This window comes from Microplitis demolitor, chromosome 3 (genome assembly GCF_026212275.2).
Source record: "Microplitis demolitor isolate Queensland-Clemson2020A chromosome 3, iyMicDemo2.1a, whole genome shotgun sequence".
NCBI lineage: Eukaryota > Metazoa > Arthropoda > Insecta > Hymenoptera > Braconidae > Microplitis > Microplitis demolitor.
The window spans coordinates 9,583,728-9,596,045 of NC_068547.1; the positions used below are offsets into that span (position 1 = coordinate 9,583,728).

Genomic DNA, 12,318 nt, shown 5'->3' on the forward strand with positions numbered 1-12,318 from the left:
AAATAATGAGGCATACATATTTTTACAGGGAATTCAGCGCTCTACAAAAAAGATCTCTACCGATTTCTTGGTCAGTTTATTGGTTCAAAAGTTATTCGAGCTCAAAGTTTAATTTTTATATAACTGTAAATATTATCAAGTATTTTTATGAGATATCTACTTGTGCTATAAAATGTATGACATTTTTTGTAAGTTATTTATCTATGATCAATTCATGTTAATATAATTTTTAACTTCCCGCTTAGAAAGTCGATAATTTTCAGAAATTTCGGGAAGTTATTGTTTACACCCCGATTTTCGAAAATCGAGATTTCATCAGATGTCGACGTTTTGGGGTCTTAGGAAGCTATTCTGACTATTTTCAGAATAATGTCCGAGTGGCTGTGTGTGTGTGTGTGTGTGTGTGTGTGTGTGTGTGTGTGTGTGTGTGTGTGTGTGTGTACGTGCGCACGTGTGTGTGTGTGAGTGTGTGTGTCGTGTGTGCAACAGCGAGAAGTTTTGGGGCTGGCCCACAGGGCCAACTGATGCCTAAATTTTTTTTTGTAACTTTTATCAATACGCACGTTTTGTCGACTAAAAAACTGAAAGTTTCTCAATATTTAAGAATACTAAATTAAGGTACAGATGAAATTTGATATCGTTCGAATACTTAACATTAATTAATTTTCCTATTTTCAACGATTAAATTTTTTCGAGTTTCAACATAATATTGTTTATATTCTGTAAAAAAACAACTATAAATTGCTGCTGCTCTGGATTTATACTTAGTATACAATTGTAATGTTCATCTATCTCCATTTTTTCACCATTCAGACTGATTTTAGGTTAAAACACCTATACTCATTGCAAATCGTTTCAAAAACTGGAGTAGGTAATGCACTAATTTAATATAACGGAAACCTAAAACTACATGAAGTATATTGTAATATCTTAGAAATGTGCCTATGCTTTCCAGGAAAGTACTCGTTACTTTACAGATGCCACTGACTACAATCTAAGAGTGTACTATATGAGATATTGGTCGTTTCTGTCTGGGATAGTATCCAGTACTGCCCAGAGAGTAGTAGATACAGTCTAGATAGCATATAGTACTTTCTCAAAATTTTTTTTTTACAGAAAGTATTTAGTACTATCTCAGAGAGCTGCCACTACTATTTTTTATTTTCCATGTACCTCATTTGTAGAGACATAATAAGTTATACCGCTGAACTGCATACACGCGTTTAAGCATTCTCTATTGTATTCATAATGTTACTGTGTTATATTCGTTCGTTAAATAAAAATATTTTTTTTGACATAATTAGTTGGATTAAATTATTTATTCATTACATTTAATTTTACCCTTAACCGCTAAATTGGTGACCCCGACGTGATCTCTTTTCAATGGAAGCGTCGAACACGTATGTTACACAGTGTATAAAAATTTCGCGCGTTCTCGAATGGTTTTGCTGCAAATATTTTGTCGCGTTGCGATTCCCGGGTCGAAAAATTTGATCTGTTTTTAATCAACTAAAATTTTTAAGTTATTTTTATTCAATTTTATTTTTTATTTATATTTAATTAATATGTGAATTTTAATCTAGTTTTGCCCTTACTATTCCTTATTTAGACTATTTTCAGATTTATTTTCAATAATTTTTGGTCTGTTTTTATTCTTATTTAGATCAAAATCAGACTTGTTCTGTCAATTGTTTTTAGTCTGTTTTTGTTTTAATCTAGATCAAAATCAGACTTTTTCTGTCAATTATTTTTAGTCTGATTTTGATCTATATTCGATCAAAAACAGATTAAAATTTTTTTGTTATAATTATAATGATAAATAATATAAAGAAAAAAATTAATGAAAGTTTGATATTTTTTTACACATTGAAATAAAATAATATTTATTTAATAAATAAATTAGCCTCAATTAACATATAGATATTACTTTAAAAAAATTTAACTTTATCCTCCTTCTTTTCTTCTGATAGTGCACCCTAGTAACTGAGACTCTCTTTGAACATACATTCTGAGAATGATCAACTATTTTTCTTTGGCTTCTTCTACCTCCAACTTATTCAATTCCTTGTCATCATCTGTTAGATATTTTTATAAATACAGAAATTTATTATTATAAGTTTATATTCAAAATGAAAGAAAATCTTAATTTAAAGAATAATTGGTGAAAAACCTTGCCATTAAAAAATGAATTATTTTAAGGAACTCAAAAATTGTGCGACACTGAGTAATCTTAATTTAAAAAAAAAAGAAATTACGTGACAAAATCGTTTTTCAATTCTTTGCTTCATTAACAGCTTTATATAAATAATTTAAAACAAAAATTAATATTTACATTTATGGACAAAATTGATTACTGCATGATTTATTAAAAACAACAAGAATGAATAAAGTTCAATTAAACTTACTGCTCATGAAAAGTGATTCGGGACCATCTAGATATAGAGGATTATTCAAATTTTCTTGATAATTTTCGAAATTATTCGAAATATTATGTTTATATTTTATATTTCGAAATGTACATATCCACCGCAGAGAAAATCGCTGCTTTGCGTAAGCAACTTGCACTGTTGGCTGCCGAGTATAACGAAATGCTAACTCAGGAGTAACTTCCAAATTCACAATCCATAACATCTAACACCATCGTCTCCGGAAAGTAAAAAAATTTGACTATTGCTGGTACCATTACAAGCATGGTAAAAATGCCCGATAATGCGCTCCCAGCTGTAAACAGCAGAGAAATGCCAACGAGAATCACTAGCGGCAGAGACTGATTCTCAATCAATTTCACCCCGATTATTTATTGAAGATCGAGTTACTGGGACCAAGTTTCTCGTAGACTTTGGCTCCGAATCATCAGTATTTCCTCACAGCTCGATGAAATTTCAAACAACTCCCATAGGTTATCAGCTTTATGCCACGAACAGCCCGATTATAGGAACCTATGATATATCATCACGAACGCTGAATCTCGGACTGCGTTGAGATTTCACGTGGAATTTTATCATTGCCGATGTCACTAGACCAATACTTGGGGCTGATTTTTTGAATCATTTTGTCTTACTAAGTGACCTCAAACGCAAACGCTTACACGACAGCATTACAAGTTTGACATCATCCGATTATTTCTACGCACTGTGGATGGTGATTCCGTTTATACGAAATTGCTACGTAAGTTCACCGATATCACACGGCCTGATCCGTCTGACCATAAAAAAAGGAAACGTTCAACGGTGTATCACAGTCGTCCAAAACCTGGACCACCTGGTTGCTGCAAAGCCTGTCGCCTATCACCCGATAAATAAAAAGTTGTTCAGGACGAATTTCAAACGATGATTGAGCAAGGCATTTGTCGGCCATCGCAGAGTGCTTGGTCTTTGCTATTACACGTGGTCCAGAAAATGAAGGGTGGATGGAGACCATGTGGTGATTATCGTCCATTCAACGACGGTACTCTTATCGATAAATATTAGGGTGATTCATTTCCGCAAAAATTTTTAACTTCCCGCTTAGAAAGTCGATAATTTTCAGAAATTTCGGGAAGTTATTGTTTACACCCCGATTTTCGAAAATCGAGATTTCATCAGATGTCGACGTTTTGGGGTCTTAGGAAGCTATTCTGACTATTTTCAGAATGATGTCCGTGTCCGCGCGCGCGCGCGCGTGTGTGTGTGTGTGTGTGTGCGTGTGCGTGTGTGTGAATGGTCTATAATTCTTTAACTAATGAATCGATATGGATTTTTAAGGCGGCAATCGAAAGAGCTTATTGGCCATCAACTTTTCTGAAAACGTCAGATCATTTGATCGAGTAGACTCAAAAATATTGGCGAATTGAGAAAAAAAAAATATTTTTTTTAGTTTTTTATTGATTTTTCAGAGACGAATTAAACGATCGACGCTAAAATCTGATTAGCTCTAGAATTTCATGGAAAGCGTCAATTGCCGCCTTAGCCATCTCAATCGGTTAATTTGTTCAAGAGATATCGTTGGAGAAAGAAATGGTAAAAATCTTTGTTTTTTAAATATCTTCAAGATAGCTGAATCAATTGCTTCAAAATTCTGTTCAGCTTTAGAATTCAATAAAACGCGCCTATTGCCACCTCAAACGTCAAAATTTGTTAATTAGTTCAAAAGATATCAGCGTTGAAAAGTTAACAAAATAACATTCTATGTTATTTTTTTTTAGATAAATAAAAATGTACTGTACTAAAATATGTCTAAAATCTTACAAACTTTTCTTCTTTACGGTATCTTTTGATCATCACATAATGCAATCAAACTTCTTCCTTAGTTTAAACCATATTATCAACGAAAAAATCAAAAAAACACAGTTTTTAATCATTTTCTCAGATATTTTACATATTATTGCTCTTACCTAAGCCAGAACTCATTTAAATCTTAATTTCGATTCCTGACATTGATTTCTGCCTCAATATATTTAGTTTATTGAACATAATCGGAAATTAAAATTTAAAAACCGCTTGGTCATTAATGATTTTCGATTCTTAAACTTTTAAACTTTAGCACAAGCGTAACTAGATAGAGTTTGAAAAGCTCATAAAAAACAATCACATGCAATAAGATTTTCGAGCTCGAAGAGCTCGAAAATATAGTCACATTAATATTTTCGATCTCCTTGAGCTCGAAAACAACGGTACGTTTTAAGGCCGGCCCGCATGGCTAACCCATGCCCAATTTTTTTTTTAAGTACTGAAGCAAAATCTGCATCGAAAAAAAAAATTTCTTACCAACTATGAGCTCTTAATTCCAATGCTAAGTACTTTTCATTTGATTTCAAAGATTTCCCATTTAAAATATACGTAAGTAAAATTACTTTTTTCTTTAACTTTCTAATACTCAGCTGCGTTTCCTGATATCAACGCGGTTTTTGTCGAAAGTTGTAGGGCCTTTGGTGTTCTTCAAAAGTGCCCACAGTAACATAGCTGTTATTCCAGCTGCTTCACTTGTGTCCGTTGCGGAACTCATTTTTCCTATGAAATTGACCTTTATTGGCTTGCAAACGTAAACGAATAAAAGTACACTGAAAACGTTAAGAGGAATTTTGTAGAAAATTTGATTCTCTTCAAAAAAAGTCCTATGAGTCAAGTCGCTAAAGTCATAGATTCCGAGTTATAATCATTTTAATAATTTGAAAAATAAAATATAAAAAAAGAAATTACAATTGATATTTTATTTATCAAATTGTTAAAATGATTATAACTCGGAAACTATAGACTTTAGCGACTTGACTCATAAAACTTTTTTTAAACGGAATAAAATTTCCTATAAAATTTTTGTTAGCATTTTTAGTGTACTTTCATTGGTTTGTGTTTTGCAAGCCAATAAAGGTCAAGAGCATTTAAGACAACTCAAGATATTATTTCATCGTCTTCGTGATTACGAACTGGTAAGAAACGTTTTGAAGTGCCAGCTAGGTAAAATTGAAGTTAAATTCCTTGGTTATTTATTCAACGAACACGGATTTAAACCATTGCTGGAAAAAGTTGAGGCTATCGTTAATTTCCAGCCTCCTAAAACCGTTATAGCACTTTGTGGATTCCTCGGCACAATTAAATTTTACAGAAAGGTCATCACGAACGCTGCAAAAATTTTGGTACCATTAAACAAAGTACTGGAAGGACCGAAAATCATAGGATCGCATGCTGTCAACTGGGGGCTGATTTGCAAAACGCCTTTGATACTGCTAAACGATCTCTCGCGGATGCAACACTCCTCGTGCATCCAAGAACCGACGTGAACTGCGTAGTTTTTATGGATGCATCAGAAATCGTGATCGGTGCTGTCTTCCAGCAACGCGTAATCAATGACTGACAGCCGCTGGATTTCTTTAGCTGAAAATTATAGCCATTGATCCAAAAATTGTCGACTTGTGATTGAAAACTGCATGCGATCTACGAAGCCGTGAGACATTTCCGGCATATTTTCGAAGGTCGGCACGTAACGATCTACACAGATCACAAACCGTTTCAACACGTCTTTAAACAGTGTACAAAGAAAGCTTCACCATGGCAATTCCACTGTTTGGAATTCATCTGTCATTTTACGACTGAAATTAGACATGTGTCGAGCAACGGCGATATTGTCGCTGATACATAGTCACGAGTCAAAGCAGTTTCTACTGTTATTACATCAGAAGACCTTCTCGACGCTCAGAAGTAAGATCTCGAGCTACAACAGCTGCTGCAACAAATAACCGCGTTGCAGCTTCGACGAATCAATTTCGACAAAGGTTTACCATTGTACTGTGAAATTGCGTCGGTGCGAGCATACGTTCCAGGACCACTAAGGTAGACAGAGTTCAACTCGTTACACACACTCGCTCATCTTGGAGTTAAAGAATAACTTGAGTTGGTCTCGAAACGATACGTCTGGCCATCTATTAATAAAGACTGCCGCGAATGGGCGAAATTTTGCATTGATTGCCAGAAGAATAAGATTCAGAGACATGTGTCATCACCGATCGCCAGTTTTGAACCTCAAATTGAACAATTCGAGTACATTCATGTCGACTTAGTGACTTGGAAATCGTCGAGGGGCTTTAATCAGTGCTTAACGATCATCAACTGATTAACTAGATTACCTGAGCTGCACTGGATTTCTCGCTATGGAGTACTTAATACTCTACAAGCCGCGTTGAATGCTACCTCAACCGACAAAATTAAATCATTTGTTCAAGAGACATCAATAACGAAAACACTTCCAACAAGTGTTTTTTTAAATAAAATAAAAAACGTTTAATTGATCATTTCCAAAAAAATTTCAGCGTTAACGACTAAAAAACTGCTTTGAATGCTATCTTAAACGTCAGAATTGTCTGTGAGCTTGAAAGATATCAATGATAAAATAATAAAAAAATAACAATTGTCGTAAATTTTTCAGCGAAATGTATATTTATTTGATTCAGCCGTTTCTTAAGCGCGAAGAGCTGAAAAATTCACCAATAACAGCGTTTTCAAAATATACGAGGAGTTATTGGTTTTACCTTGATTTTAAATAATAATTAAATATTTTTATTAAAATACGCTACATTTCTTAACAGGATTCATGTTTGAGCCTAAAGGACAATTGAAATCTTTAGAAAATTCTGGGCTGTTTGAAAGCGGTCCAATAACACGTTTATCGTTTGGAGCATGCTCATCGGTCAAATCCACTTCCTCTAATGATGACTTTGATGTGCACCATTGAGTTGCATATGATAGCCAAAACAACTGGTTCGAATTGTAAGGCAAGTTAGTTGCTTCAGGTCCATGCTTTTTGACCCGATCTTGGTAGACCGCATAAGCAATTTGTATACCAACATTGTCGGCAATATTTTCGTTCACATACATTGAACCGTTAAGCTGCAAGCAATCAAATCAGTATTTGAGAAATCATTATTTACACTATTCATTCCTTCAAAACATTATTAATCTTACTTTTTTCCCAGTTGCGTCGTTGAAATAATTTGAAAATTGTTCTATTAAGCAGTTTTCTATTTCCTTGAACTTCTTATCAGCCAAGAGACTCCATCCGTTATCTTTTATTCCGAAATCATCAACAGCATCGTAAGAACCATGAACGGTATGACCCATCTCATGCCCAATAGTGAATCCAAGCGTGCCAATATTGTAGTTATTTGGATGATTAGTACTGAAGAACAAATCTCTCAATCTTGTGATACCTACAACTAAAATGTTTCCGCCATAAGTTTAAATTATTTTATCGAGAGCACTCAAATAAATTGAATATTTAAATAATGTTTACTAATAGTATCAAATTGATCAAAGTTGATACCGTCGAATTCAAACGGATTCGATAGTTTGAAAATATCCATCCAATTAATCGAATTAAGGGGATGCTGCAACACTTTTAGAAATTTTTTGCGATTGAATAGATTCACGTTCAACTGATTCTTTAAATAATTGTCAGGAGTTATTTCAAGGTCTTGATAATATCCATCCAATATTTTTTCATCAAACACTTCGTCAAGATAACCAACGATAAACCTTAAAGAATTGATTTCCGAAGTTAGTTTATTTTTGGTTTTAATATCTGACGCATACGTGTTACTTAAAATGTCTAAAAGTTTTTTTTTCATGTCGGAAGTCAATTGATCTGCATAAGTTTTGGTACGTTTGTCGGTTGAGAAATAATGTACATAGTAAAAGTACAAAAGTTCTGGTAACTGCATTTTAAGACATTCGAAGCAGTTAATATGTTGAAATGCAGCTGATGGGTTTCTTATTTTAGAATATGTTACGTGAAGTTTAGATAGAGTAACAGAGTCGACCATTGGAATTAAAGATTGAATTGTCTTCCATACAGCGTAATTCGCTTGCACTTTATTAGGAGTTTCTTTCATTAATTTTTCTAATTCAGTTACATAATTGTGATCTTTTATAGAAATTATCGTTTCGTTTGGGCTGTAAAATATTTCTTGTGATTCAATTGTCATAGTCATCAATTTATCCCATTCAATACCTGGCCATTTTTCTTTTATTTCCTTGAGTGACATTCCGTTGGTGTTATTTACATTTTTCGACGTTATATTGTTGTTATTGGTTATATTAATAAGTTTTAATTCAAATTTCAATGATTCCATGAGTTCTATTTTTGCTTGTGTTTCATTCGCACCAAGAAGTTTAGCAACATCGACCATATACTTATAGTAAGCAGTGATAGTGATATTATTCTGGAGATCCTTTATATTTTCGTATGAAAATTCAAATTTTTGTGGAGACAACTGTATGTAAATGTGCAGAAGATAAAAAAAAAATTAGGTCTTTAAAAAATTTTTAAATTTTAATTAAATGAGAAATGATTGAATTGATACTTACAGAATATTGTTTAACTTCCTGATGTAAATCAATAAATACAGAAAAAAATAATTGTACTTTGACGCCAAGGTTTCCTGCTTTGTTACTAAAACTCATACAATCGAAATTAGTGCCGTTCCATTCAGAGCCTTTTACAACGGGCCACTCACCCAATTTAGATATTACTTCTTTTAAAACATTAAATTTATTTGCTTTGATACCAGGATCTAAAGAATTGAAACATTATGAACGATGAAAATTAAGCATATATATGCGTACTTAAATAATAAATAAATAATTACACTTATCGTTGTTATTAAAGTTTACTTTTCCACAAGAAATCATGTAGTCTCTCAGGAAATGAAATTGCTTAGGTGAATCCATTGGTTTGCTTCTTTTTAGTGAATTGTGAATTTTATTATACATGCTGCTTGGTAAGACATCAAAGTAATGGTGTACAAATTGTGCATAATCATTGGGAAAGTTATCAAAATTACCGCAAGCGAATTCATAAAAATTATCACAGGGATCGACGCTCATATTCATATTAGACATCAAATTGAATTCTAAAATGATATTACAATAAATAGTTTAATTTTTGTTGTAACAAATCATTTAGAATAGTGACTATGTGTTCCTACCAAATTCTAAATTATCCATTACACATCTTCGAGTCATACAATTTAACTTATTTCCAGCTGACTGTTTTATTGTATTAGTCGAATTTTCGGCTGTTGTCATTGAAATACATACTGCGAGCGCGGCAGCCCATAATGTCTTCCTGTACATTGATATGATCCTAGGTCAAAAATGAAACTTGATTTAGACTTAGTTTACCTAGTGGCAATTCGGAGCCATTTCTTACAAGACAAACTCAGCTTTTTGTTACGGAGATATTAAATACAACTGATTTTCGCCTTGGTTTAGACTTAACTGGCTTACTTAGTCATTATTTAAGACGAAAATGTCAAAATAGAGTTGAAATTGACTAAGTTTAGACTTATTCGACTTAAACTATGAGGCGAAAAAGTCAAAACCAAGATTAAACACGAAAAACACCTTTGACACTAAAAAAGACTTCTTGCGTTTCACTTATTTGAGTAAGTCTAAAGTAAGTTGAATGATAGTATTTTACACACCACGGAAAAAGACAGGACGTCTCAATCTACGTGTTTGCTACCCTTGACTTCGGCTGCGGTAGGAAATTATACACGTGGGTTGCAATGTCCTACTTTTTTCCCCAGGTGTGTAATATACTATTTTTTAGACTTGGTTCAGCAAGTTAAAAATAAGGCGACTGACTGTCATGCTCGAAGTGAAGATAAATAAGTTTAAAATAACATTCAAAACTACAAATAAGTTCGAACTACGATAAAAAAATAGTTCTAAGAGTTAGCAAAAATTCAATTTAAGTCGAAAAAATCCAGATCTTATCGGAAAATCTTTGGCAAATCGATAACTTCAAAAGAATATAAGGTAAAGCGAGTCTGAATCAAGTTTTATTTTTGACTCGGGATCAGAAAAAAATCGGAAAATTTTTTGGTTATAAATAAATGAAGAAGGATTTCGATAATGAATATCATTAAAATTCTATTTGATATATTTCCATATAAAGATAAAAATTAATTATTATTTCAATTACTATTCTTCATATATATTGAAAAACGAAAATAGAGACAGCTGTTAGATTAGTATGCAGAAATTAGATATATTTTCGTAACTTACATCATTAAATTATTCATGACAGTCTGGAATAAGTTATTCAGCTACAAACCACGACTATTACTGACGATATTAGTTATATATGATCGATGCATCATGACTAAATTTTATTTTTTTTTTTTTTTTTATTACTTGTTCTTATCTTATCTATCTTGATTTATCAAAAAGCAATAATGGAATTATTTATCGCATACCCATGTACAATAAAAAAAAAAAAAACTAAGACTAATCATTATGCTTAAACGTCGCTATATTATAATGACAAAATGAAATCACATGTAACTCATTAATTTAAAACTTTTACAGATACTATTTATGTTAACTAGTGATTGCAAATTTTAAAAATAAGAAAAAATAAATAAAACTTTGTTTCTCTATTCTAAACCCATAAGAAATATGTGGTCTCTATTGATGAATTATAGTAATTAGTATTATTTGTACTTCGAATTTTCGTAATTATTTATTTAAAATACAAAATATTTGACTATTACGTCTGTTGTGTTGTATTTTGACTTTATGAAGAAATAGAAATAAGATAAATATACACTCAGAAAATTAAATAATAGGAGTTACTATCCAGTTGTGGTAAAAATTTCGACCATCAATAAGATTCCGGGAAAAAGAATCTCAAGTCTAACCATATATGATCATATATGAGCATTCATCTATGATCATATGTGAAAATTGGCCATGTCTGATTATATATGATTAGATATGATTATACATTATTAGATATGATCATACACTACTGGAAAAAATTAAAGGATCAAAAAAAAATTCCAAATTTTTGGGTGATTTTCAGCAGGCTGTAACTTCGAGAGAAATGGTGGTACAAGGAAGAAAAAAAAAGGAATTGTAGCTCTAAGTGTCTACTTATTGGATTAGGACTTCAAAAATTTTTAGCGTCAGCGGTTTTTGAGTAATCTTAGAAAAAGCAGCGACGAAAAAAATTTCAAATTTTTTTTACTTTTTTTTTTTTGGTCTACGGGCGTGGGAAACTTTTTTTTTGCTTAACTACTATAAGGATCGGATACCTTCATTATTCAACTTTAATTTCATTTCTTATAGACCTTAATACGTCCACTTGTCGCCGAGATATCGGTCTTCAAATGGAAAAGGATCCTTTTGTCTTTGATTATCGATATCTTAGCAACCAATAATCGCACAGAAAGTTAATCGTGGTTTTCAAAAACTTAAATAAATTTCCTTGAATGATTAGCTATTGTTTTTTCAAAAAAAAAATGTTTTCCTTTCGTCACTTGAATTTGAAAATGCAAAAAAAAAAAGGGCTTTTGGTGGTTTTTTGGAAAATCAATAGCTGGATCGAAAATATTGTAGAAATTAATAATGTTGAGTGTGCATTTTACATTTCAATATGCCCAAAAAAAACCTACAAAGAGCCAGATTAATCTAACCAGCCGTTTTTTTGCTTCACTCGATCGAATTTTTGAAAAAAATTAAAGGATCATGTTTTTTGCTCTGAAAAGCTCATAATCTCTAACAAAATTAAAAAAAAAAAATTTTTCCAAGCTTCGTCCACATTTTCATTCTAAACAGTGCTCAAATTTTCAAAAAATAAAAAAATTTCAAAAAGTGATTTGGGAACATCTAGATATAGAGGATTATTCAAATTTTCTTGATATTTAAAACGTGCTGTTGCTATTTCGTATTACAATGTCACAGAGGAATATTTTGATACGGTTTTTAATGTCAGAATATTTTTCGACTTTATTCAGTGAATTGAAGAAATTTTTGTTGAGATTTTATCGCCAATTTTACTACT

At 32.1% G+C, this 12,318-nt stretch overlaps 1 protein-coding gene across 3 annotated transcripts; it reads right to left on the reverse strand.

The window, feature by feature from the left end:
- Positions 1–6,885: 6,885 nt before the first annotated feature.
- LOC103580581 (neprilysin-2) lies at positions 6,886–10,627 on the reverse strand. Of its 3 annotated transcripts, none has more exons than XM_008562391.1 (7): positions 10,539–10,627; positions 9,455–9,612; positions 9,116–9,379; positions 8,835–9,040; positions 7,792–8,740; positions 7,434–7,684; positions 6,886–7,358 (listed from the first exon to the last, which is right to left on the reverse strand). In XM_008562391.1, exons 1-7 carry the CDS (start codon positions 10,553–10,555, stop codon positions 7,032–7,034), a joined length of 2,172 nt encoding a protein of 723 aa, XP_008560613.1. In that variant the 5' UTR covers positions 10,556–10,627; the 3' UTR covers positions 6,886–7,031. The 3 variants fall into 3 exon arrangements, with proteins under 3 accessions (XP_008560613.1, XP_008560611.1, XP_008560612.1); XM_008562389.1 differs by having other exon boundaries at positions 7,762–8,740; XM_008562390.1 differs by having other exon boundaries at positions 7,762–8,740; positions 9,455–9,594; positions 10,539–10,622.
- Positions 10,628–12,318: the final 1,691 nt, after the last annotated feature.